General features: G+C 37.2%; 2 protein-coding genes across 6 annotated transcripts; both read right to left on the reverse strand.

Moving 5' to 3' along the window:
• Positions 1-155: 155 nt before the first annotated feature.
• Positions 156-9,412, reverse strand: LOC111332265 (neutral amino acid transporter 9). 2 transcript variants are annotated; one of them, XM_088739064.1, is made up of 14 exons: positions 9,111-9,412; positions 7,698-7,857; positions 7,499-7,578; positions 6,033-6,096; positions 5,573-5,666; positions 4,933-5,100; positions 4,726-4,776; positions 4,337-4,510; positions 3,562-3,648; positions 2,717-2,823; positions 2,212-2,316; positions 1,410-1,558; positions 1,171-1,260; positions 156-1,054 (listed from the first exon to the last, which is right to left on the reverse strand). In XM_088739064.1, exons 1-14 carry the CDS (start codon positions 9,260-9,262, stop codon positions 883-885), a joined length of 1,653 nt encoding a protein of 550 aa, XP_088595190.1. In that variant the 5' UTR covers positions 9,263-9,412; the 3' UTR covers positions 156-882. The 2 variants fall into 2 exon arrangements, with proteins under 2 accessions (XP_088595190.1, XP_088595191.1); XM_088739065.1 differs by lacking the exon at positions 9,111-9,412 and adding an exon at positions 8,104-8,427.
• Positions 9,413-10,992: 1,580 nt separating this feature from the next.
• Positions 10,993-23,343, reverse strand: LOC111332281 (neutral amino acid transporter 9). 4 transcript variants are annotated; one of them, XM_088739062.1, is made up of 15 exons: positions 23,103-23,343; positions 18,615-18,801; positions 18,137-18,222; positions 17,563-17,626; positions 16,969-17,062; positions 16,571-16,738; positions 16,035-16,109; positions 15,397-15,579; positions 14,753-14,845; positions 14,392-14,498; positions 13,452-13,556; positions 12,686-12,834; positions 12,330-12,419; positions 11,967-12,160; positions 10,993-11,837 (listed from the first exon to the last, which is right to left on the reverse strand). In XM_088739062.1, exons 1-14 carry the CDS (start codon positions 23,225-23,227, stop codon positions 11,989-11,991), a joined length of 1,698 nt encoding a protein of 565 aa, XP_088595188.1. In that variant the 5' UTR covers positions 23,228-23,343; the 3' UTR covers positions 10,993-11,837; positions 11,967-11,988. The 4 variants fall into 4 exon arrangements, with proteins under 4 accessions (XP_088595188.1, XP_022793317.2, XP_022793316.2 ...); XM_022937582.2 differs by having other exon boundaries at positions 10,993-12,160; positions 23,127-23,343; XM_022937581.2 differs by having other exon boundaries at positions 10,993-12,160.
• Between the last annotated feature and the right edge of the window lie 3,316 nt (positions 23,344-26,659).

Below are 26,659 nucleotides of genomic sequence, written 5' to 3' on the forward strand. Positions count from 1 at the left end.
CATGGCAATACTCTGAAGGGGGCAATTTTTTAGACATAATCTTCAATAACTAAACCATACATTTCTCAGAAAACATGGTCCCTTCCTAAGAAGAAGGGCAGTACATATGTCTCTCCTTATGCTTGCAATTAAACAATCACTATCCACCCAAACAGTCTAACTAAATATTTTTTTAAAATATGCCTGGTTAGGGAAGAAGCAGTAGAGGCTCAACCTTCATTGGAAGTCATATCTTATAACTAATACACATTTTAAAAACAAATGAATCAACAAAAATGGCCATTAAGCCAAGTACACGTAACTGTCATGAATGTTTATAAGGCCTGTAAAGTGCTATTTACTCTGCAATTATTATTGGAAATAACACAACATCCTTTTTGAACCTTAACCTCAAAGTATTTTACAATAATTGTAACTCTCAAACTATTCCATTACACTAAAACTGAAATTCCTTGTTTACCTTGTTAATTCAAAGTTTTACTTATTATTAATAGGAAGTAATGGTTTTGGCTTGAAGCCTTACAAACAAATTAGACCCTGTCTTTAGGAAAAAAGGCCACGTCATTCAAATATAATTATAAAAAATTAATGGAAACTGCATACAATATATATACACCCAAGCTGGTGAGTTTTTGTTGAAACATGATAACTTGGTGCAAATATAAGAGCCCTATCAATGATGAGTTGCTAGTCATTGGCACTCAGTAGCAACAACAAAAATTCACCAAGCATAACTTGCCTGAAAATTTATTGCACGGGTCATTTGTGAAACACCTTTGCCTACAAAGACAATCTAAACTCAAGGAAAATGACGTTTTATTGTCACCACTTCCTGAACGCCACCTGCTCCATGCATTATCCACTTAATTTCTGAGTAAAATCTCATGCAGCAGTGAAGAACTGAGCCATTAAGTTAGCAAATCCAAGCAAAACAATGATAGAATGGAATCCAAAACTCAGCCATGACAGCTGTCCTTTTCGCTTCTGTATCACCATGTATGCAATACAGGGTAATGCATAATCATAAGCCAGTCCACTTAATGATCCAGCATACCTACAGATGGAATAAAATAGCAATAATATAAAACAAAATGAAAAGGTCCTTTTGGGAAATTTCTTATTATAATATATCACATGTTCACATGACAGCTAGTTCTATCCATTAGTTACCTGAGAAGGTCTCCAACATGTGGATATACAACTGCAGATAATACACAGGTTCCAATCAGAACAAAGTTTAGGATAAACACGTGAAGAAAGCTGTGGACAATAATTATCAGAAAAGTTACCTGTAAAACACCTGTAATATTGCTTATTAAAATAAGTATGAAAAAGGTACTGGAAATTAAAAAAAGTTTTTTACTCTTACCAGAGCACATGCAAAGCAGAAGATATAGAAACCAACACACCTGGGATAGGTTTTGTTGAAGAAATACAACATGAACTGCACACGTATGACATACATGGCCAGAGGAAACACAGTGGTAAGTTGAAACAGAAGAAAGAGCCTGGCTATAAATGTCATAACATCTGAAGCTGGAAAATTATCAAGAAGAACCTAAAAAAAAAAGAGTTAAGTTAATTTTAAAAATTAATAAATTGTCCTTAAACTCAGTTTCAGCATTTTAGTTGTACTCAATGGCCAATTACCCCCATTCCCCCAGTACCTTCTGCCCCATTCCCCCAGTACCTTCTTCCCCATTCTCCCAGTACCTTCTGCCCCATCACCTTCCTCTTAAAATCAGAAACTATAGAATTATAAATTAAGGTGCAATGAAGTATCTACAGTACTACAAAAAAAATTGGGAGATTTTTAATCCAATTTTGGTAAGATACCCTGCATGAGTAGGCCTTTTGGTAAAGAGATCCAAGCAAATTATGTTACATGGGTTTCTTCTGTCTAAGAACATATCATATATTATACTTCTTAGAAACAATCACTCAGTACATATCACAAGGCAATTGTAGGGATATGTTGCAGGTTAAAATTAAATTCAGGTAAAAAAATTTTAACCTGGGTTGAATTTCAATTCTCTTTGTCTCCAAGCCCTAAATGTGAATAATTAGGGCTTGGAGACAAAAGAAATTGAAATTCAACCTAGGTTAAAATTTTTTACCTGAATTTAATTTTTACCTGCAACAGATATATATTTAATAAACTCTACAAAACCCTAATTACAGTCATGCACAAACTTTGGCAGGAAATATTACCTGTTGAATACAATCTTTTTCTTTAGGAAAAGAAATGAAGAACAGCACTCCAACAGTTGTATAGGTAAATGCTACAAGACAGAAAGCTATACTGAGGTCTCGTTCCTGAAATGAAGAGGAAAGAGTAGCTCCAACATTAGTGGGTAGTTATTCTCCAAACTGTTCTCCATACACTCGCTAATGTGTTGCAAAGGAGAATTTGGTTAGTAACCAAGAGCTCTTAAATTGGTGATCATTTCTTTTATTCTAGTAACCTTAATGTGTGATTAAGTGGTGATGTTGTGAGGAAAGATTAGAAGCTAGTCACCCTTGAGGGGTTAAAGGGTTCAATTTAAAAGAAGTCATCAACACTATTGAATTATTGAGTGTAGTGTATTGAATTCAATTACTATTCTAATATTATTGTATTATATTCAATTATTATTCTAATAAATTGTATTCTAGTTGGGAAAAACTATTTAAATAAACACCTGATAGTGACCCTTCAATAATATTGATCACTAACATTATTCTTAGGGTTCTCCTGGTTCCTCATTATTGACAGAATACTGTTGTGAATAAAGTAGGCCATGGTAAGTATTCCTGTTAGGGCTGGAAAACTAGCCTTGAACACTAAAACAGAAAAAATGGGACACATGTAAGTAAAAACTATACAAATCATCCCATGAAACTACAACTAATAATGACAGACATTACTTAGAACTCTGTCATGAACTGTTGGCCATCTTAGACACAAACTCCCATAACATAAATTAACTGTAAGAATATAAAGCTTTTGTCTGTCAGGACTTTAGGAAATGCACAGGAAACAGTATAGGGAATATGCATACTGATTTTAGGGTGTTAATTAAGGATTAACGTCACTGTTCCAGACATGACTAGGATTAGTATATCTTTATTTAGTATAATTTCAGAGCTGAGCAAAGAGTTTCCGGCAATCTGATTGGTCGAGCGGTTCCTTATATGACGCTATATAAACCGCTCCCTGCAGTTTATGTAAAATGTCAACATAAAATGTTAATAAATGTTACTAAAATGTTATGATTTTAGAAATTTCTCTGTTCTTCAGCTCTGAAACTATACTAAAACAATTATTCGCCTCAGGTTTGGTGAATATTGTTGAATAATCCCCAAGACTTCGTCTCGGGGATTATTTGACAATATTCACCTCGCCTTTGCTGAATTATTGTTAAATATTAACAACATTCCTTAAATGGTCATTTATCTACTCTTCTTTTTAAAATATACCTATTTTAGGTGGTTTTAATTTTCTTGTTTTAATTCAAGTACTGGCATCTGCTACAGGTGTTATTCAATATTTTTAAATCAGCTCTAGGTTTAAGACCTTACTTGGTATCTTGTTAAAATCCATGTTGACTCCCCATATGCTGGCTTTGGTAACAGTAAAGATGATGATGTAGACAGCTGACAAGGTTCCTGTGGAGAGAGGAGTATGAAGATAACATGAAACACCTGATTTTACAATCACTGCATTCTTCCAGATGCAAGTTTTTAATTCCAAATATTTTACACTTATTGAGGTCATATTTAAAAACAAATCTTGCTCCATTGGTCGAAATGATACTTTCCCTAATGCCCAAATTTTCTAATTCTATTACATCAAATTTCTCTTTCCCTTTACTAACCCAACCTCTGAAAATGTTCCCGCAACTTTTGAAATTTTCCAGATTTGGTGGGTGAGAGACTATGTAAACAATCTGAATATTATTTTGTGTGCATAAATTGTCAGTTTTGAACAGTGGCCCCATAGTTTGTGATCCATTGCACTTATAACCCCGATATTCATCTCTTGTTTCCTTTGGGATAGAAATTAAGAAGGTTAAAGCCTGCAATTTCAAAAGCAAAAGTCTCTTTGTCGTATCATATAACACAGATTTTATGACATAAGAGCTGGTAAGTCTATTATAAATCCCTGTCACCTAATTTCGAAATCAACTGAGCTTGAAGAAATTAAAAATAAGAGAGAGAGAGATTTTACCAAAAAGAATGGGGCTTGGATTTTTCTATTACATTAAAATTGTTTCATCTTCAGAATGAGGATATAATAAAGAAAAAGATAAACTAAGAAAGTCAGCACTGATCACAGAAATTAGATATAACCTACCTAAAGAATTGAACTTTGTGAAAAAAGTTGGTGACTTGGCGCTGCACAATGGAAGGAAGATGGCAATCAAAAAGTATGGTACAGTATGTTGAACATGCCAGAATGAATTTCCATCCTGAACAATTGAACAATTTGAAGAAGTTGACCCTGCACTATAACCATCCAGGCAAAGTACTGAGAAAAAAAAAAGTGCACCGGCAATGACATGAACAGAAAGAAATAATTTTACCAAAAATGTTTCTAACACGTAAACGGACAAAGCATGCAGATGAAAATTAAAAAGAAAATTTCAAAATGAACACTTGAACAATTATGCAAAAAGGAAAACTGTTGGACAAATAGAAGATAAAAATAACATTCAGTGGATGCAAACATACACTTTATGTTACCTTCAAAAGTGGTTGAAGAGTTGACTGCTGGTCCATCTGAAAATATGTTTTCTAAATAGGAGGAAAGAAAAACTATTTGAATGAACAGTTGTTACAGTTTGCTAGTGTCACTTTTATACTTCTCAAGAGATTTGATTCAAATTTCAATTTAATCATAAGTCATACATTTTAAAATATTTATCATATGTTGTCAACTTTTAAACTTACCTTGGATGTATTTTCCAGAATTGAATAGAAAGCTGCTCATTAAAACCCAAAATACATTGACTGCGCACACAAGAGGAGCCACTGAAAACAAGACAGCAATGAACTCTCCAGGTTTACCAAGACACTCTCTACATATATCAGAAAACTCCACAACATCTCCATGCTTCACTAAAGAGACAAAAAAGGTATTTCAATTTATAAGTTAAGTACTATGGTTGAACTACAAAGTTAGCATTATCAAAAATAAATGCATTTATTTAGTATTCCAATAATCATCAATAATTATGTGCAAAGATAAGACAGGGATAAAGTTTGATGTATAACCTTACAGCATTACTTGTCAATGAGACAGATGAAATTAGTTTTGCCACTAATTCAAAGAGTAGTGCTGCAGAATAACCAAATGCATAATCAGTGACATATATCACTACCTAACTCCCAGAAGTGATTAACATGTTACTTCTCCTTATAATAGCCACACATTATCTAGCAAACTGGTAATGGGAATACTCAAAATTATCGGGTACAAGTGGTAAGCTTGATCTTACACCAAATTCTCCTCACTAATTTACATGTAGAAGGAAGAATTAACTATCAGATTAGGGTATTTTAAAGATGAAGAAGCTCAAGTATATAGTACCTTTCTCTTGTGTACACTTTACTATCAAATGGCAGGTGTAAAAAATAATTCCAGCCATTACTATCAAAACAATAACACCAAGAGCAAAACCAGCCTGAAAAACAAATGGAATGAAATTCAGATTTTAGTGAACAGCTTTCATGTCATTGAAACCCCATAAAGAATAAACTTGCAACAAAAATAACTAAATGATGTATTATCAATGGTAAAGTAGTAAACCCAAGCATTGAGAGGAGATGGGCTGGAATTGGGAAGGGGAAAAGGTGACCCGGGAATGTGAGAGGTTGAATGTTGGACATTGAGAATTGGGAAGTTGGAGGTGAGAAAGAGAGGGGGGGGGGGCAGAGAGGGGGGGGGGCCAAGTGAGAGATAAGGAATGGGAATTAGGATCTGGGGGTAGCCTGGATAGAGGACTGAGAGAGCTACAGGTTGCTTAATAAAAGCAAACATAACTGTAAACCTGATTGATAGCCCATGGCATGCTCAGCAGTGATGTGCCCATCATTGTGTTCCAAATGGAAAAGCTAGGAAATGAATGCAGTCATAATGTAATTCAAGGTGAGCACTGGCAGAGAGGTGCTGTAAATGGATCGATAGTGCAGATATGTGACCACACCAACACTCAGGGTCTTAAAATAACTGAGGAAAATGTGCTGCCTTAGCTATAACATCTGCAAATGGTCAGACATTCTCATGAGTCTTCTTGGCTAAGGATGAAAAACCATAGTCCCTGTCTCTTGTTCTCTGCACTGGTTAGCAAAGGAAGTTAAAGAACCCACACTCTTACTGCAAAGAATAGGGAACATAGCTCCCAATGCGGGTCAGCTGGCCTTGTTTCTGACATCAATTGGGGGTGTTAGCAAACTTTTTTAAAAAAGTGTACACTGCTCAATGCAGTCTTCCCAGAGTCTCCCACAAAGCGTTTTGAATTAAATTGGAAGAGCCACATAGTGGAGATTTAATATAGATATTATATGGTATTGTATGTAAATATCAGCTTCTTAATCAGCAGTTTCAAAATACCATTAGTCTCTCCAAGAAAAGGCATTAGAAATTCTACTAAAAGCAGCTGGTTAGGGGCACAAAACCAGTTTTTCCTTCTAGTAGGAGAAATTGATATATTGTCTAGAACAGTAGTGTCTAGAGGAGGCAGTGTGGCCAAGTGGTTAGAGTGTCGGACTCATAATCCGCTGCTCCTGGGTTCGAGTCCCCCACCCTGACCACTGGATTTGTTTCACGGTAGCCCTGAGTTCAGATCCTTGGCCACGCTTGTAAATAGCCAACTGGTTTGCCTCCGGCTAGTTGGGGTTCTTAATGATGTTATGTTCAATTTAGACCCTTTGTTTCATTTGTTTGCAAGGACCACAATGGAAACTACTGGTTCATCAGTAATTGTGTAATCCTTTTTTTTTTTTTTTTTTTTTAACAGCACATTCAGCCAGTTATAACAGTGGTTAGAGGTAGTTCAGATCATATGGACTAGGTGAAAATTTAACTCAAACCTCATTCACAACAAAGCTTTAACATGTTTTAAAGCTGTTTTGTTTAGTATGGTTGAAAATTGTTTTCTTCATAGTGGCTGTTTAGGCCAATGTTTATTGATATCAAATTTTACACATTTAAAATAAAAGTTTGTGGCTAGTTGAAAACTATGGAAAACTCAGTTTTTCAGTTCCCTGTTTATGACTTTCAGTCAGGTAACCCTTATGGATGATTCTCCTAACTGTCTGCTATGCAATTCTTATGATGTTATTTCGAAGAATTTAGTATAGGATCATTTCTGATATTTTCTTTTATTCTCATCACTTGTCCACTTGATATTGTATTGATACTGTAAGGAGAAATTCTGTCTTGGTCACTAATGAGAGTTGAAGGATTAACCCCAGTTTAACTAAACATGTTTTACCAGTGTGATATTATTCTTACATTGTCACAAGGCTGCTTTGTTTCTCATCCTTCTCTTTTGTGACAACAGACCAAGATGGAAGCAGGTGGCTTGGAATTATCTATAAAAGGGAAAAAGGATGAAGTAATAATTAATGTTTCCTGAAGGAGTTAAAATAATACACCAATTAAGCCTTTGGCATGCATGGTGAAATGTCCATATACATAATAATTTACCTACCACATTGTGATTATATAAGCGAGAGATGTATCTATAGCGATTGAACTTGGCTGCCAAGTCCAAATACTCCAAGGACGACATAATTGTTTCCTTAAGAAGATTGACATTGAAGGGTTTCCTTTTTTGAGTACTTGTTGTGTTGCCATTTTGGTTTCTTTCACTAAAAAGCAATAAAATCAAATCAAAACAATCAAATGAAGACGCTGCTTTACTCTAACTTGCTCATGTTCAGTTGTCTGTGTGAATATATCAAGTGTTTAAGAAAATCCTTATTTAAAATTCAGTTTGTCGTCCACTGGCTCTAGTACCCCTCAAAGTGAAATCGAAAGAAATCGAGTGTGCTTATCATGTGAGAAACAAAAGGATTTGATAAAACTAAAAGGAGTTTCGAATCATTGTAACGTACCTTCTCAATTACAAGCGTATCCACTACCTTAAAGATTTTAAAAGCCATTCTAGCATGTGAGCAGTTCGTGCAGGCTGAGCCGCCAACGTGAATGAGTGACCTTTAACTTTCTGATGTTTTCTGATAAATTGCTCTTCAACTGAACGCTACACAGCATCGATCTTCTTCATTATCGAAGTTAAAAAAAAAAACCAACTTGAAGCCAGATAAATTGGGAAAATTGAAGTCTCTCGCAAATTAAATCAGCTGAGCCATGTTGGGGTCATTACTCAATTAACTACTCATGTAAACTCTCACAAATAGTCCTCGGGTTATGTCTCTACACTCTCCGGCCTTTCCAAAATCGCCATTTATATTTACTTTTAACTTGTTGTGTAGTTGCGCAAGTAAGACTACAAATTATTTTTTTAATTAAGGCTATTTACCTATACCATGACCATAATAATTCTCAAAGTTGTCAAAAGATATCGTTGTAGAGGCTGTTCCCTTGAGCCCAACGAGGACAGAATTGAACTTTGGGGCCTCTGTAGTTTTGGTGTAGGAATGATTTCTCCCGAAAACGATCTTACACACATGTACAATTTCATTGCCTTTTCCAATTAATTCTGTAACAGCTGGAAAATTTCCGTCTGGCTGGGATAAAAATGAAGACCGATTCACCTTTGTCCATTAGTAAAGAATTCCTAACAGACGTGTCGAAGCACTCCGCAGGTACATCTCAAGAAATACCCCAAGTGAGTATTTTTTCCATGCACACCAATGTATAAACAGAGATGCCTACGCGCCCAGCAAATTCAGAACGCCTGGAATTGCCATTATTACCTAATTCCGCAAATATCCTACTTCCGTTAGATTTGAACTGTCGAGATTCGATTGTTACGTAATTCCTCTAGTTTTAATAACTGAGATTTACGGCACTGCACAACTTAAGAGTGTCAACTCCGAAAATTTGCATAAAAGCTGACAACGTCATGGACATCGCATACACCTCAGAACAAGGACTTTACCTTGAATAAGATGGAAAATTTAACTTGTCTCCAGAATTGCTTGAATCGCCCAGTTGAACTGAGAGTAAAGGAGATTGTTCGTCTGTGATCGCCACACCCACTTCACTTGAGGAGTTTGCTCCTTTCTCCGCAGCCGTGACATGATCCAACATTCTCAGTCGAGTAAACCGATGCTGAGTAGTATTTTGGTTGAATCTTTTTCTTTCAAGAGGTAAAGCAGCTTTTTGTATGAAGGGTGACTGAGCAGGTCTTCTTCCAAGGATATAGTGAATATCAACACAGGTGTAACAGGCGTTATACCCCTCTTGGAAAGTCACCACCAAGTCACGAGCTTTTTGAAATGCCTCATTTCAAAGTATACCATTCATATATGACACAGACCCAAAGGCGGGAACGTGGTGTTATGAAACTTGAAACTGTAACAGGATACGACCAAACAAAGAGTACAACCGATTTCGAAAGTTGCTGTTAAATTTTACTCATCATCATGGGCCAACGAAGTGGGGAGTTTTATGAAGATCATGTTTTCAAATTTCACCCTCTTTAGGAATCTAGCCAAAACGCCTTGTTCGTTTAAAAATGAATATTTTCCCACGGGACAAACGCGGTCAATCATGCTACGTTGCGAAACACGAAAGCTAAAAATTTGTTACGAGCATCTAAAGATTAAGTGAAGACGAGTAAAGTACAGTATACGCACTATGGTAAACAGTTCACGAGTGTAAACTGTGAGCTGTGCCTTCGCAGGTGTAGATGTAGACAGGGGCGGTACCTTGCTAAAAAGGGCCAGAGGTTGAACAACATCAATCATTTTTCACACGGTTGTCCCAGCTAAATATTAATGTAGTTAAGCTAACTGACCTCAGTGGTGTCAGAAGTCCATCGCCCGCTTGATTTCTTTAGGCAATAAAAGCCACACCCTGTGCCGTGGCGCATGACAAACCTGAGGCATGCGTCATAAAAATCATAGTTGCACCCATAACATTCCTCAACGATGACCATCTCACTCTTCAACGCAAGCGTACAACTTCATTCTGCCGAGATTCGTCAATATTTTTAGGCCAGGCTCACATTATGAAAGTGTTTTATGTGATTCGCATAACTAAGATAAAAGGATCTTGATAGTCCCCCATAGACTCCTGCCCGAGGTGTTGTGGCGAGTAGCTAAAATAAAAATGTACCTTCTGAGTTTCGTTCTGGAGAATATGTCTCTCAACGATTTACTTTATTTGGGAGTTATTGTGAAATGCTTTTCATAAAGAGCTAGAGCTCGGGCTGATTTGGGATTAAAATCCATCGTTGCATCATTGTTTGACAACCTTAAGATGAGGTTTCATTGAGAGGGAAACACATAAGAGTTGATATAAGATTCTTCACGACGAGATGATGCATAAAGCTCTGTGGATTTACTTAAGACAGATCTGAAAATGAAAGTGAAACAGAAAGTAACAGACGTTTCGACCAAAATTCCAGAAAAAGATTTAAAAATTCCACACAGATCTGATAATGTTGTGCTTCTCGCTTCGAGAAACATGAACTGAGATGCTTTGCTCTCTTAGTCTAGAAACTTGATAAGCTTTCACTTTTACCGTGCCCTGACCGCGCCACCTTACATAAAGGTCCGAGGTTATCAAGGAGCCCTTTAGTAGGTCCTTGTTATAGAAGGCAGTTGACCCCCTCATCCTTAATCAAGGAGCCCTTTAGTAGGTCCTTGTTATAGAAGGCAGTTGACCCCCTCATCCTTAATCCCACCCTTCCACGAATCTCTCTATTTCTCCAAAGAATGGGTTATTTTTTTTGCTACTCGTATCAAAATCTGTCATGTGACAAGTTGCGCGGGGGATTTAGCTGAGATGCACAGGAGAAAGAAACTATTTACTGATTAGTGACTTAGCTGCTGTTTTATTTTAGCAAAATTGCCCCTCGCATGTAAATATTTGAAATATTGCAATTCTCTTAATTAGGTTCTTCAAACGCAGCAAAGACGCCACTTAAAAGAACACACTTTTCTCAAAATACGAATAAATTAATTCCCCGACAAATTAACCTTATATATAAATAAATCATACAGCTAGAGCGAAATTCTCAGCCCAAATGTCATTGTACCCTTCACTTCCCCCCCGCTACCCCCTCCCCCCCCCACTCCCAATCACCGTGAAGGGCATTTACTGACTCTGGTCAAATTACAATTTTTAAAAAATATATGTTCAATTCAGTTTTTGGTTGATGTCTCCTATCCAAGTGCATTGTTAAGTTATAGGAACAAGGAAAAGGCACAAAACAGGAGAATGGTGCAGACATAGGGGAGGTTATCCTCTGCGGGGTCACGCAGCGCTCCCCGTTGCGTGAAAATCGAAGAAAGGCTGCAAAAGAAACTAATAAGGGAGGTCGAGTCATCACTGAATACTTCTTGAGTATACTTCTCCTGTTTTTATCGTTTTCCTTAGTCCCTATTTAACTAAACAATGATCTGGAAAATTATAAAATGTTTCCTATGAAAACGATTCAACGTTCACGCACGCACATGCTAGTGTGGAAAGCTCAGTTATTGTGGATAAAAAAAAAAAAGTACGGTAAAAAAAAGGTACATTGTTTCGTGACATAGGAAAATATAACTGAGCTAACCAGTAACAGCCCAAGTTTTCCTAAAACCGTTTCAAAAATCATAACTACAATGCAACAGTGACCTGCACTAGGAAATTAAGTAGTCCACCTATTTTTGAGCATTTGATGCATATGAATGTAGGAACCTTTAACATTAAGGTCATAATTAAGCCCTCGAGACAATTTTGCCACATAACTGCATATAATACACGTTTCAAGTGTATTATTCTACTGTATTACAAGATTAGAACATTGAATTAAACTCTCAAAAAACTCATCCCGTGATAAAAAACTGGGACATAAAATTCAGGACTCCAAAAACAACGATGCAAGAATGAAACACAGTACTGGTCCAAGACAGCTGTCCTCTTTGTTTCTGTATCAACATGTGCACAATACATGGCAGTGAGTAGTTGTATGCTAAGCCACTTAATGATCCCACATACCTGCGACACAGGACAAGAGTATATCATGTGAGTAATTAAAAGGCTACCCCTCTGTTAAGGGGGCACTTCAGGTACCTCAAATTTCAGAAATTCTTCAACTGTATCTAACTTGTGGATTCAGAGCATTTCTTGTATTTTAGTCTGTTAAGTTGTGTCAAGCTTTAGTTACCTGATAATGTTGCCAACATGTGGATAAACTACAGCAAATAACACACATGCCCCAATAAGTGCTAGGTTCAGGACAAACACATGTAGGAAGCTGTGAACAACAACAACACAAGTTCACTGTAAATAAAAAGACATTTATAAGTTGTAATCACACATTCAATTTCTTCATTTGATCCTCTAACAAGCTAAGTCACCATTCCCTATGAAAAACCGGACAGCTGCGAATGCTGGTAACTAGAAATGATTTTTAAATTGCAAATTTTAGTGAAACTTGTTTTTGTATCATGCAGTTTCGAAAAGGTTCATGGTTGGCAAATTCCATAGGGCAAGGAAAAGAATAGCTTCACACCAACTCACCTTGGATAAATTTTGTCAAAGAAGTATAACATAAGTTGCACACGTATGATATAAACAATCAATGGAAACACAGTGGTAAGTTGAAACAGGAGAAAAAGCCTGGCTATAAACGTCATAATGTCTGGGGCTGGAATATTATCAAGAAGAACCTACAGGATAAAGAAAACATCATCATCACAAGAACAATCAAATATACCAGAAAAAAAAGTTCACATTGAAAAAAATTATCTGTGTTAACTTTGCATTTGCATTTCAAAGGATCATCTGATTCATGTTATTAGAAAGTTATTAATTGAATTAAACTACAGAGTATTTATTATCACTTCTTTCACTCAAGAATAAAAGACATTTTATCCAACAATGCAAATAGAGTACAAATAACACCCAAAACGAGTACAAATATCTCACAGTATAATTATGTACTCCAGAGAAATTCATGAAATTCTCCCACACTGAAATAACAATTTGACATGTTGGATAATAAATTTCTTACTTAAACATTTTGTTGTGTAGCAGTGCTGTGTATTTTTACTCGTTGTTTGTATTTTGACTCACGGTACGGGCTCGTCAAAATGCAGCACAACTTGTTTAAAATTTACTCAGTGCTACTACCATGAACAAAATGTTTAATAGGATATGCATATAATTATTATTGTATGACCAATTGCAACACTAGGGACTAACTGCACTGACTGATTGACAATATTTGAAACTGCACTTACTCAACATAATTTTATTCAAGAATAACCCCTTAAGGAAACCTTACCTCTTGAATACATGACTTTTCTCTGGGAAAACTTATAAAGAAAAGCAGACCAACAATTATGTACGTCAAAGCTACCAAGAAGAAAGCTATGCTAAGGTCACGTGCCTGTTAAAGAAAAGGATAATAAAAGAGGTAATTTATCTCTAATACAAGTAAAAGGCAAAAATTTTCTCAATCATAACCCAATTGCCAAATAAGCTTAATCCAAAAGTTGGAGTGCCATGAGAAACAACACAGCCCCTTCATGAGCCTTTCTAGGGTTATGAGCTTGAGGCTTTGTGACTGAATATATGGATGACAAAGTGAACAGAAACCCTAGGCCTGAATATCCAGCTATAGAATTTGTCAACAATATCAAGTTTGAGTTCGCTGCTGGGGAATTCAACTGAAAGAATAATTTATTTACTGTAAATTCAGAAACTTGGGGTAGGATTACCCATAACCCTTGTGAGAATTTTCAAGACCTCCAAAATTGGTTGGCAATTGAGCTAACTGCCTCCCGGTGAGCTCAATTGGTAGAGCGCCGGAGTGTTGTGCGGGAGGTCGTGAGTTCAAATCTGGCCGGACCAACACTCAGGGTCTTTAAATAACTGAGAAGAAAGTGTTGCCTTTGTAATAATATCTGCAAATGGTTAGACTTTCTAGTCTTCTCGGATAGGGATGATAAATGGAGGTCCGTCTCACAAGGCCTTGTATGTGATAAAAAAAAATTGTGGGACGTTAAAGAACCCACACACTGTTCGAAAAGAGTAGGGCACGTAGTGCCTGGTGTTGTGGTCTATCTTTGTGTCGTGTCTATCAAATTGATGGGGGGTACTGTGCCTTTGAATATTGTATAGAAAGGGTGCAATATAAATAAGGAATTCATTCATTCATTCATTCATTCATTCAATGAACAGCATGTTTTTGTTCTTTTTATACAAACAACAATACTACTTACATTGTTTTGGGGTTTCGCCTGGTTCCTCATTATTGACAGAATGCAGTTGTGGATAAAGTAAGCCAGAGTAAGTATTCCTGTAAGAGCTGGAAAACTAGTCTTGAACACTGTAACAACCATGAAAAATAAATCTATATCACCTGTAACATACAATCATCAAAACAAGCTGTCCATGCAGCTCTAGTTAAATTAGTAATTTTCCCTAGCCATCAAGAGTTCCATTTAACTACATGACTTGTATAGTTGTCCACTCAATAAATAAATAAATAAATAAATAATAAACATCCACCTTGAAAGATGCACAAAAGGCTAACTTGTAACACAAATTAAAGTATCCATTAGAGGTTCCCTTTCATCTTACTTGGTATGCTGTTATGTTTAAAATCCATGTGAATTCCCCATATGCTGGCTTTGGTAATGATAAAGACAATGATATAGGCAACTGATAAGGTGCCTGCATGTTATGAATTAAAACATAATAAATAGAATGTTTATGAACAACCTCACTTATATATAAACCATTACTTTAAGCCTTATAAGCGGTTAGCTCAATTGGTTAGAGCACTGGACTGTTGTGCAGGAGGTCGAGGTTGATGGTTCAAGCCCTGGCCGAACCAACACTCAAGGTCTTAAAATAACTGAGGAGAATGTGCTAACTTTCTTTAATAAGAAATGGATAGACATTCTAGTCTTCTCAGATAAGGACAAATAAACCGTAGGTCCCGTCTCCTGCATCTATTAATTAGTTAATTTGGTTAGGCAGGGGATGTTAGAGAACCCACTCACGAGATTACTGTGATGTGGTCTGGCCTGTTTACTGGGAATTGGGGGGAGGGGGCATCTTCAAATAAGTTTCCTTTGATTGTTTGTAAACTGCTGATGCAGTCTGGCCAAAGTCCCCCAAAAAGTGTTGTAATACACATTTGATCATATCCACATGTTAATTTGTGCAATATAAATATTAAATTATTAAATATTAAATTATTATTATAACAGGGAACTCACCTAAAGAGTTGAATTTAGTGAAGAATGTTGGTGACTTTACACTGCACAAAGGAAACAGGACAGCAATTAAAAAGAAAGGTACAGTGTGTTGGAGCTGCCAGAATTTGAAGAAGTTTGTTTTGTCAGCTGCGACTAAGCTGTTTGCTGAACTTGCTGATGCACTGTGGCCACCAGGGCAAAGAACTGGAAGGAAATCAAAAGAGAAATCTGCAACTTGCCTTAAAATACAGGCTGCTGTTCAGTTATAATTTAGTAGAGATTGAAACAAAGAAATCAATGACCAAGGCAATTGACCATAAAAATACAATTTCCAAATGGACAAATTAAAAAAATAAGAATGGATGAAAAATGGATAAAAGGGTTAATGAATGATTGTGTAAATTGAGGAATGAATAAATGAATAGGTGAACAAATGAATAAGCGTCAGACAGACTGTTCTACCAAATGGAAGAAATATAAATGTGCTGTTGCAAAAAGATGGTGCTGAACCTGAAAAGATGAAACACCAAAATATGGGTATCTGAAAAGGAGTAATTTGTCATAAATAATGTGTTCACAGCACACATTTATTTAGAATATTTCTAATATTAAAAAGCAAATAGCTCTCTTGGATGAATTTATTCTTTGACTAAAAATACCTTCTAAGTGACTTGGGAAGCTTCCATTTGTAATATTTGTGGAAGTGGGAACTGAATAGGCATGATGGACAGTCTCTGTAACACAAATGAATACTTTGTTTAATAATTCTGTTATTAATGGTTATAATAAAATATTCAATAATAAATATCATAATGTAGAGAGCAGTAATAAAAGAAATGTTAAAACAGGATAAGAATACAAATTAGAAGATTGCTTTGGCAAAGAGATTCCATAAGCCTTGAAAAATAATTAAAAATTAAAAAAAAGATGAAATATTAAAAAAATGTAAGCTTTACTCACTAGCTATTGATCTGATTAGACTAAGGAGAGTAATGTTTATGATCACTCCCCCTTCTAATAAATGAAAATTCAGACCTGATTTGGTGTTCTCATATAGTTACTTAAACAAAATGGTATACAGCAGATACCTTCTGGGGGCTAATGCAGACAATAATAGTATTACAATTATTAATTTTTCCCTTTCTTGAAGACCAAACCATATCTAAATCAAGTTCATACAAAAGAAGATAGCTACCATGAATGTACTTTCCAGAATAGTACAGGAAACTGCTCATTAGAACCCAAAAGACTATGGCACCTCCAGCATTAGCAGCCACAGAAAACAGGATTGCAATAAACTCTCCAGGCTTGCCAAGGTATTTCTTACAGATATCAGAAAATTCTAGGACATCACCTTGCCTTGCTATGGGAACAGAAAATTGAAAAATAAACCAATTAACCAGGAGCCTGGGCCCATCTGGAGCAGTCAAGGATCTACGTCTCATGAAGAGCAAAGTTAAGGCCTATAATTAATTTACATCACCAAAATTTACAATCCGTCACAAGTAAAGTTACTTATGCATAAACAAGTTTAGTTTTGTAAATTATAATCAATAACATAACAATCGTGCAAATTTAAAAAACCTCACCAACCTGTTTCTTCTGCACATCTTATTATCAAGTAACAGCTATAAAGACAAAGCCCTGCCATGACAACCAACAGGACAATAGCAAGAGCAAAACCTGCCTAGAAAAAATTAAAATTTACGAGACATCCATTGTTAACTTACAGTGTATTTACTAGCTAATATTCTTTATTCATTTTGTTTGTAGACACGTGTACATAGATCTAATTAAACCTGGTCTTAAATTCTATTCTACTGGAATATAAAATCCTCTATTAATCAGGATTATAGTATGTAAGACGCAGAGGTTTTGGCTTTGAAACAGCTTTTATTGGCACATAAAAGAAACACGGCTAACCGCACATGCTTAGCAAAACAAAGACCCGATGTCTCGTACGTGCAAAGTTCATATACGTCAAACGGTGTCCGATGTCAGCATGTGGCTGCATGGCGTGACATAACTTTATGTCACGCCATTCGATAATCATGTCTATAAACAAAACTTTAAGCACAAATTGTCACATAGTATAGGACCACTTCGGATAAACCTAATCATTATCTCAGTCTTTGACATAGAAAGATCTCTTAAGACCAACTCTTTACTTTTAATTGATTCACAAACCTGATCAATTGCCCATGGTATACTTAGCAGTGAGGTTCCCATCATGGTGTTCCAAATTGAAAAACTGGAAAAAGTTCCAAAAAAAAAAAAAAGCACCATCAAGATAATCAGATCAATTCCTTCCTGGCAACTGTGATTATATATTGAATTCAGTGCCGTTATCAGTAGATTACGATAACATTCAAAGGTTGTCAACACTTAGCTTATGTTGGTGGAAGTAACAAATTAAATGCTAATGGAGAAAAAGCTGAAGAACACAAGGAAATATAATCTACCTGCCCCTCTTACCCAGTTCCCTGCAGTAAAGCAAACTAGAGAACTGCCAGTTGTCTTGGAGAGCATGCCAGCCCTTTGCAGCAACCCCACCTCACCTCCAAAACTTTTGGCAAGTCTCCCTTACAGATCACTAGTATTAACTGGCTTATGAGGGGTACATTATCATCATGAGAATGATTTACCATTTGATAGGTACACACATGCTTATCCAGAGTGACATATCAGATTTAGGTTAACTTTATAATATAGTGCATTTAACATTCTAAATCAAATACTTATTAATCACAATTTTACTTACATTGTGACAAGACTGCTTTGTTTTTCATCTGATTCTTTTGGAATGACAAGAAATAAATGAGGTGGAAGTATATGTCTTGGAATAATCTAAAAGAGAACAAAGACAAATTAGTAGTGATAGAAATTGGCCAGATATGAGTGACAAAAAGCCTTCAATAGGGAATTAAGGTCAAGTTGTATTGGTGGATTCTTTCATTCTTGCACAATATTTCTTGGATGTTTTAGAAGAGAAGGGATACTTCAGATCAGAGTGACTTTGCATTCCATTCTTCTGATCCTGCTCATCCAAAATGAAAAAAAGCTGTATAAAAGATTCTCTCTAAAAAATCTTAAAGTGTCCATTAGAATTTTATAAATACTGTAAATAAAATAAAAAAAAATTCATTGTACCCATACCAATTAAACAAAAATGAAAACTCATTTTTACAATTGTACAGTTACAAAAACTAGTAAGTAAATGAGCATTGCACTCTCCTTACCACATTGTGTCTAGATAGTCTGGATATGTATCTGTAGCGGTTGAACTTAGCAGCTATGTCCACATCATGAGGTGTAACAATGGAATTTTTAAGTGTGTTATAATGGAAGGGCTTCCTTTTTGCAAAGTTGTTTGACTCACTATTCATGTGTGAACTGTCATATGTGGAACTACCATCATATTGGCCCCTAGACAGGCAATAAAAAAAGATATATATATATAAAAACATTTGATCAATGCCAGCATTTAAGCAATTGTGCACCCATCCCTCCCCTGACTATTGTTGGGTTAGGGGAGGGGAGGGGAGGGGTGGTGTGCAGTAACTGGCATACTGACATTAATCCAAAACATCCACATTCATACCTTTATGTTGAAAAACTGACATGTCCCCAAACTTTACTAAACAAGAAGCCTAAAATAGTCTTAAAGTCAATAAGCTAAGGAAGAAATAGCGGGATTTTAAAGTATTTAAAATTGTGAACAACAACAAAATCCACGAATCTCTATTACAGACGAATATCAAGTGGATGTTTAATCCCCTATATGGGTCACATTACAGAGGTGTTTGGGAGTGATGTATTCACACTACACACAAGATTCCTCAGGCATTGCTTCAAACGCAGACCACCGATGATGAAAGCCTAGCCAGTCTTTTCTGTGAAGTAGAAAGTATCTTGAATGGCTTCCTGATCACCACAGTTTCAAGCAATTCACAAGACCCAGTGCCTTGAACACCTAACCATTATTTTGCTTCTTTTGCAATCAGAACCTCAGATACCCCCTGGATTATTGCAAAAGGAGGATTCTCTGTTGTGATGCAGGTGAAGACAAGTGCAATATCTTGCCAATATTTTTTGGAAACAATGGTCTAGAGAATATTGCTCCAGAGCAGACAGAAATGGACTTTGCCCTGCAGAAATCTATCCATTGGAGATACTGTCCTTTTCAGCACAGAAAATTCACCCCACAACACGTGACCTCTTAGTAGGGTTGTTGAAGTTCTCCCCAACAAGAAAGGTTTGGTTTGATGTGTCAAGGTGAAAGGAAAGGTAACTGTTGTGGAGAGACCACTTGATAAGCTTTGCCTGCTTTTGAAGGTTTGAGCTTTCCCACCAAAATGGCTTTTGTCTATCTCACGATTGCATTTGATTGAGGACTCTTAAAAGAGACACTTAAAAGTAATCCAATTATAACATAAGTGTCCTGCATGCACTCCACACTAAGGGGCTGGTATGTCATTTCTAAGTGCGACTTTTGTTGTTGTTGTTGTTTTTTTCTTTGTGTGTTTGGAGTCCATTCATTTCAGTCTTTTCAGTTCACTAGGCAGCACTTTAATTTGTAAATTCGTTGCCCCCTTATGTTGCTCTGTGCTACCTGCATAATTTATCATGTAATATAACAGTTACTGTGTTTTTGTTGTCACTAAGTGCAGTCTAGTAATGTTTCTGTGGCCGTAACAATGTATCTATCTTATAGTCCTCTTTCCGTCTTGTTGTTTGTTATTTCTTTAGGTTGTATATTGCGTAACTATTGTAACTGTTTCTTATTTTCTTAAGTTTCAACCTCAGTCAGTTAAACAGCATTCAAGAATATTATGTTTATATGAAAGACGCGCAGTTATCAATTCCCAGCCACAGATTTCACATAAGTGCAGTTTCAGTAGGTGTGTAATATTTTTAAAGAGGTAACAAATATTTTTCCCCTCCTCTATTTTATCACCCCTACCTCAAAGTTCAGCTAACCCCCCTTTATCCACTAGAATCAACTGATAATCTTATTACGGACGTTGAACACTTATATCAAGGATGCATCTAACATTTAGATTAACATTATTCAGCTGATCACTGTTGCAATATCATCAATGAAAACCAAAATTACAAAACAATCGTTCCATTTTCAAGTTTTCAAGTAAGAGAGCTGTGTTCTACAAATGAGTTTCGATAAAAAAGGAGACTAATACACCTTTTGCTGGTCATTACGAGAAAATACGCATTCATTTGCGTTAAAAGGCAAACAATTGTGTGAAAATACAATCATTAGAGACAAAAAACCGTCATTTGCACATAAACAAGATTCAATAATGATTTTTGCATTTTAATCAGCATTCAATAATGATTTTTGCATTTTAATCAGCATTCAATAATGATTTTTGCATTTTAATCAGCATTCAATAACAATTTTGGGCAATCTTACGCGTCATTTGTCAAATAAAAGAGAAAAAGATACTTTCATTTGTGTTAACATTCAAGTCATTTACACCATCTTGAAAGTCAATAAAGACAATACACAAACAATATAGCGCATGAACCATTCCTTAACATTTTTATCACACTGTTTGCAATTCAATAGCATTACTGGATGGCATTAGTATGAATAAGACAATTATTAATGCAGTTGTACAAACAATTCAGTGTTTTTCATATTCAATATGCAAGTAGTGATTTTCAACTGAATGCTGACTTTGCATGAATTTGCATTCAGTAGAGTTCATCTGGTTAATTCGCTTCGGAGAAACTAAATACTACTCTACCACAGAGAGAGAATTGTGAGAGGATTCGAGGATGAGGAGGAAAATTATCTTGTGGTTGCGGACTCGCTCAGAGTGAACGATCAACAGCAAGAGGTATTGTGGCATGCTACAGCAGGATCCAGGAGAGATTACGAGGAGGTAGAAACAAGGTGCACGTGGATGATAAGTTGAGAGATTGCCTAGAGGAAATCATCGACGAAAACTGTATACTAACATTTGCTTGGATAAACTACCACTCAAACCTGAGATCCATGACCGCACCATGGCAAGGACATTAGACAGTATGCTCTTCTGAGTGAAACTTGTGAGGCCCCTTCCTGCTGACAGAAACAGACGATGTGTTAAACAAGCAAGTAGATAACGCCACTTGGTTTAGGAACCATGCCGTAATGCGCCACTGTGTGTTTGTTGACGAATGCAGCTGCAACATCTGGACGGCCAGAAGCCACCGTAAAGCACAACAGTGAGAGAGGGTTTACCATCAAGTGTGCATCTGGCATGAATGAAACTTGACCGTGACCGTGGCGATTCCACCTATCAATGGACTCATGTTTTCTTCAGCAGCTGTTGGTGGAATGAATGCTGCGTGTTTCAATAACTTCTTGGCACAGGTGAGGACAAGTCTAGATTCCGATGAGGAGGTGATACTTGTGTATGATGAAGCACTGGCCCACCGAAACTGGTCATTCCCGCCCCAAACATAGAGCTTAAAATGCCTCCTCCCTACAGTTGTTTCCTAAACATCATGGAGCAGGCAATAAGCTGTTTGAAAAAGGCATCAAGCTGACATCTCACTTTCGGAAATTCAAGGACGCATGGATAACAGAGATGAGGCTAGAGCCAGGGGAATCCCAGAGGGGGAGTTTCGAACACAGCAACTGCTCGAAGCTCTGCACAGAAACATCGACACTGTGACTGTGGCTAAAAGTGCGCAGTGCTACCGCTTTATGCAGCCCTATCTGCCAAAATGTTTGAATAGAGAGATTAATGAAAGGGTAAACTGAAATTCAAAACAAAATGATTTTGGAATAGGTATCTTCAATTGAACTTCGATGTGTGAATATTGAAAACAAAAAACGCTCAATTGTTTGCCAAGCACATAAATGATTGTCTTATTCCTACTAATGCTGTCTAGGAATGCTATTGAATTGCAAACAGTGTAATAAAAATGTAAATGAATGCTACATGCACTTTATTACAAAACTCGGGCAGTCAGAGGGCCAATAACTAAAATCAACCAATCAAAATGCTCTATTGCAGGTCAATATTCTCTCAGTATTGGACCGGGCACTGTCCCAAATGGTCCCGAATGATACGGCACTTGTGTCCCCCTTTGAACTTCAGTCGTATAATAAATCTCTTATTAACCAAGCTTGCTTGGGACCATACTGGAAGAATATTGGCCCTTGGTCTTTTTTGTACGGACCTCGCTGCACTCGGTCTGTACTGTCAGACCTTGGGTCGACATTCTCCCAGTATGGCCCTCGCGCTTGGTTAATAAGATATATATACTGTTTGTTTATTGTCTCTATTGACTCTCAAGAAGGTGTAAATGACTTGAAGGTTACTGCAAGTGAGCGTGTATTTTTCTCTTTTGCTTGACGAATCACTCATAAGAATGGCCAAAATTGTCATTGAATGCTGATTAAAATGCAAAAATCGTTATTGAATCTTGTTTACGCGCAAATGACGGTTTTTTGTCTTTAATGATTGTATTTTCACGCAATGGTTCGCCTTTTAATGCAAATGAATGCTTATTATCTCGTAATGAACAGCAAAAGGTTCATTCATATTCATACTTCTTTCGTAGGAAAGATTTCCATATAACCCCATATAATAATATGCAGTCCATTTCATAAATACTTAATAGAAAGGTTTCTTTGCTACACTCTGTGCATAATTAATGTATAGGGTTATGTGGAAATCTTGCCCTTTTAATTCAAGCTATGCTGTGCATACCTTGAACTAGTTGAAGCACTGGACCTGTCGTTGATCCCATTGCCTTGGTCGCCTTGGACAGAAAGGAGGGGAGATTTTTCGTCGACGACTTTTTCTCCAGCATCATCTGAGCACCTTCCTTCCATATCTAATTTCAGCTGTCATGTATCGTCTATCTTATTTACAAGACTAAACTATTTTAAACCCTTCATCTTCGTGAAGTCACGTCGCCAAAGTTTTTTTTTTGGATTATAATGTAATGCGGGGGACTCGGTCGAGCTTCATGCCTGACTGCTTGCTAACAACTTCCGGTGTGTAGCCCTCCCTTTTACCTATGAGTAACCGTAGGTAGGTCATGTATGGGGGAATTATTATGTCCCTAATAAATATTATGTCCTATACTTTACATTTTTATAATACCCTAACATTACATACAACATACAGGGCTATATAAACCTATACAGGGCTTTACACGGTGTCCTAATATTGCGCAGAATATTCTAGACGCACACATACAGGGCTATATACATGCACACGATATTCTGCACACACACATAAAGGGCTATACACAGCTATACCGGGCTATACACAGCTATATAAGGCTATACACAGCTATACAGGGCTATACACAGTTATGCAGGGCTATACAAAGCTATACAGGGCTCTACACAGCTATACACAACTGTACACTGCTATACAGGGCTATACACAGCTACACTGGGCTATACACAGCTACACTGGGCTATACATAGCTATACACAGCTATATGAGGCTATACACAGCTATACACTGCTAGACACGGCTATACACAGCTTTACAGGACTATACACAGCTATGGAGAGCTATACACATGGCCAGAAATCCGTGACAGTCAGCGGTTTGGAACGGGAGCTCATGTATGCGAAAAAACTTCCTTCGGATAGTCACGCAACAACAAGTTATTTTCTTGTACAGTTTCGTGCCATTCTTTTAAAAGAGGATAGGGAATTTCCAAGGTTGAAAGCACTCTTTTCTCTTTTTCCCTCGCTTCATATCTTAGTTCTGGTTGGGTGAATATGATTGCGTCTTAGGTAAAACGCGAGCAACATTGACTAAATTCGTCAATCATTTTACTTGCAAATTTTCAGCACGATTGTGTAACGCAATTGAATAATTTTATTAAAGGCAAGGTTACAAAGTTCGAGAAAAGTATTTTGTGATTCAAGATGGAGGATAAATGAACTAGAAACTACCGTTTCCGGCCGACTAAAAACATGGCGTTTACTCGTAATTTTCCTCGGGCTTTAAAAATGACGTCACATTAAGGATTCCTCAGCAGTATTTTGGCTGGTTTTCCACCAAGTTTGGAATCGATTTAGTGGCTTCAATGGCTCCTAATTTTGCACTATAAATGAAGTTCAGCATGTCAACAAAACAGTTCGATCTGGAAGAATGTTTCTGCGTACCTGCGAAGTGGGTTCTGTCCTCGTGTACCGGTTCACAAGAGCCAATACAAAAGACCAAACAATACACAATAGCTAACCAATAACTCCTAAACAAAGAAAGAACAATGGTGATTCCCTTGTGAACCGGTACACCAGGACAGAACCGCGAAGTGTGGTGATTTTCGACAGTTTATGCTACCTTTGGGCTGCTTTCAAGAAAATGTATGGCGGAGTGCGAGGATTTATGCGTCCAACAAAAATCACTTCGGGAACTGCTTTAACACACGAAAATATCCACAGAGCATGCAGCGAAATATATGGCGACCCCTTCTACGAAATATGATTCAACCCCCCCAGAAAATATGTAGCGTTGACCCCCTTCCCCCTAAGAAATCCCGGGCCTTCAATGGGGGGGGGTGCGGATATTGAATGGAGTGGCCCAGGTTGTACAAATAGTCCACTTTATTTTGCGATCTGGAAGAACATGTCTTCTTTGGCGGTTGTAACACAAGAGTAATTATTAAAAGAAGGTTAGCTGAAATCGCACTGTTTTCCTTGTAGTGATTTTGCGATTCGTTTGTAACCAAGACAGAGTTCGACATCGATGCGCATGCGTGGCGGCCATGCTGTCACGGATTTCTGGCCATGACAGCTATGAAGCACTATACACAGCTAAACATGGCTATACAAAGCTATACAGGGCTCTACACAGCTATACACAGCTATACAGGGATATAATTTGGATATATCAACAAAGTTGAAATGGTAAATTGGCCTCCGTAATGATTACAAAAGCTGACGTTTCGAGCGTTAGCCCTCCGTCGGAGCGAACAGAGGAATTGTGGGTTGTATGTGATTTAAAGGTAGAAAATGGAGCTACGTTATTGGTGGGAACATGGCAACGAGAAAAACAGATATAAATGAGTGGAATGGAAAGCGTTCGTTGATCCCTGTGGGATTTAGACTACCGGTTTGAAAGATGAGCTTTTGTTCAGGATTTTTACGGCTTTCCGTGCTACCTAAGTGTAAGGAAAGACCGCAGATTGCCTTATGTTGCTTAGAATGATTAGGTAAATTAAAATGCCTAGCGACTGGTTTCGATGTGTCCTTGTCATTCCTTTCTACGTCTCGAAGGTGTTCTCGGAATCGGTCACCTAGTCTTCTACCTATTTCGCCGATGTATATCTTTTTGCAATAAGTGCAAGTTATGCAATAGATTACATTGGCGGAGGTACACGTGAAGTGATCGGTGATCTTAATGGATCGTTTAGGTCCCGATATTTTATCAGTGTTGTGAATGAAAGGCCACGTTTTGCATCGTGCACGAGCGCATTTAAAAGAACCTGGTTGGTCATTAGTCTGAAAAGAACTTCTGAGGAAAAAATTGCCTATGTTTTTGTCGCGTTTGAATGAAATGAGCAGAGGCTGTGAAAAGATAGTGCTTGTCTCTGGATCGTTTTGAAGTAATTTGAAGTTTTTAAGAATGATGGATCTAACTGAGTGGTTGTGAGGGTGAAACGTGAGAGTGAATGGAATGCGGTAGGAATCTTCCATATGCGACGTTTGTAGTGCGGAATGTCGATCAAAAAGTTGGGCGCGGTGGTAACCCGCTTGAACGACAGAAACAGGGTAACCACGTTTATCGAAAAACTGGCACATTGACTCTGATTTGTGGTGGAAATCAGAGTCATCACTACATGAACGACGAAGTCTTAGAAACTGAGAAAAAGGAATGGAATTCTTAACGTGAGATGGATGCGAAGACGATTATAACAAGTAATTATGCGAGTCTGTAGGCTTGTAATACACACTAGTGCAGAAACCGTTACCTTCAATTGAAACTTTGATGTCTAAAAAGGATACAGAATTGTCAGAAATTTCTCAGGTATATTTCAGAGCCGGATGAAAAGAATTGACTGCGGTGATGAATTTAGTGAGCTCCTCTCTGGTAGAGGAGGTAGCGCCGATACAGTCGTCGATGTAGCGACCGTAGAGTTCAGGTTTGGACCCGTTATATTGGCTGAAAAATTGATGTTCGACAAAACCTACAAAAAGATTGGCATAGCTAGGTCTCATTTTGGTGCCCATGGCTACACCACTGGTTTGTTTGAAGAAGTTGTTTCCGAATGAAAAACAATTGAGTGTGAGCACTAG

Source organism: Stylophora pistillata, chromosome 11 (genome assembly GCF_964205215.1).
Source record: "Stylophora pistillata chromosome 11, jaStyPist1.2, whole genome shotgun sequence".
Lineage (NCBI taxonomy): Eukaryota > Metazoa > Cnidaria > Anthozoa > Scleractinia > Pocilloporidae > Stylophora > Stylophora pistillata.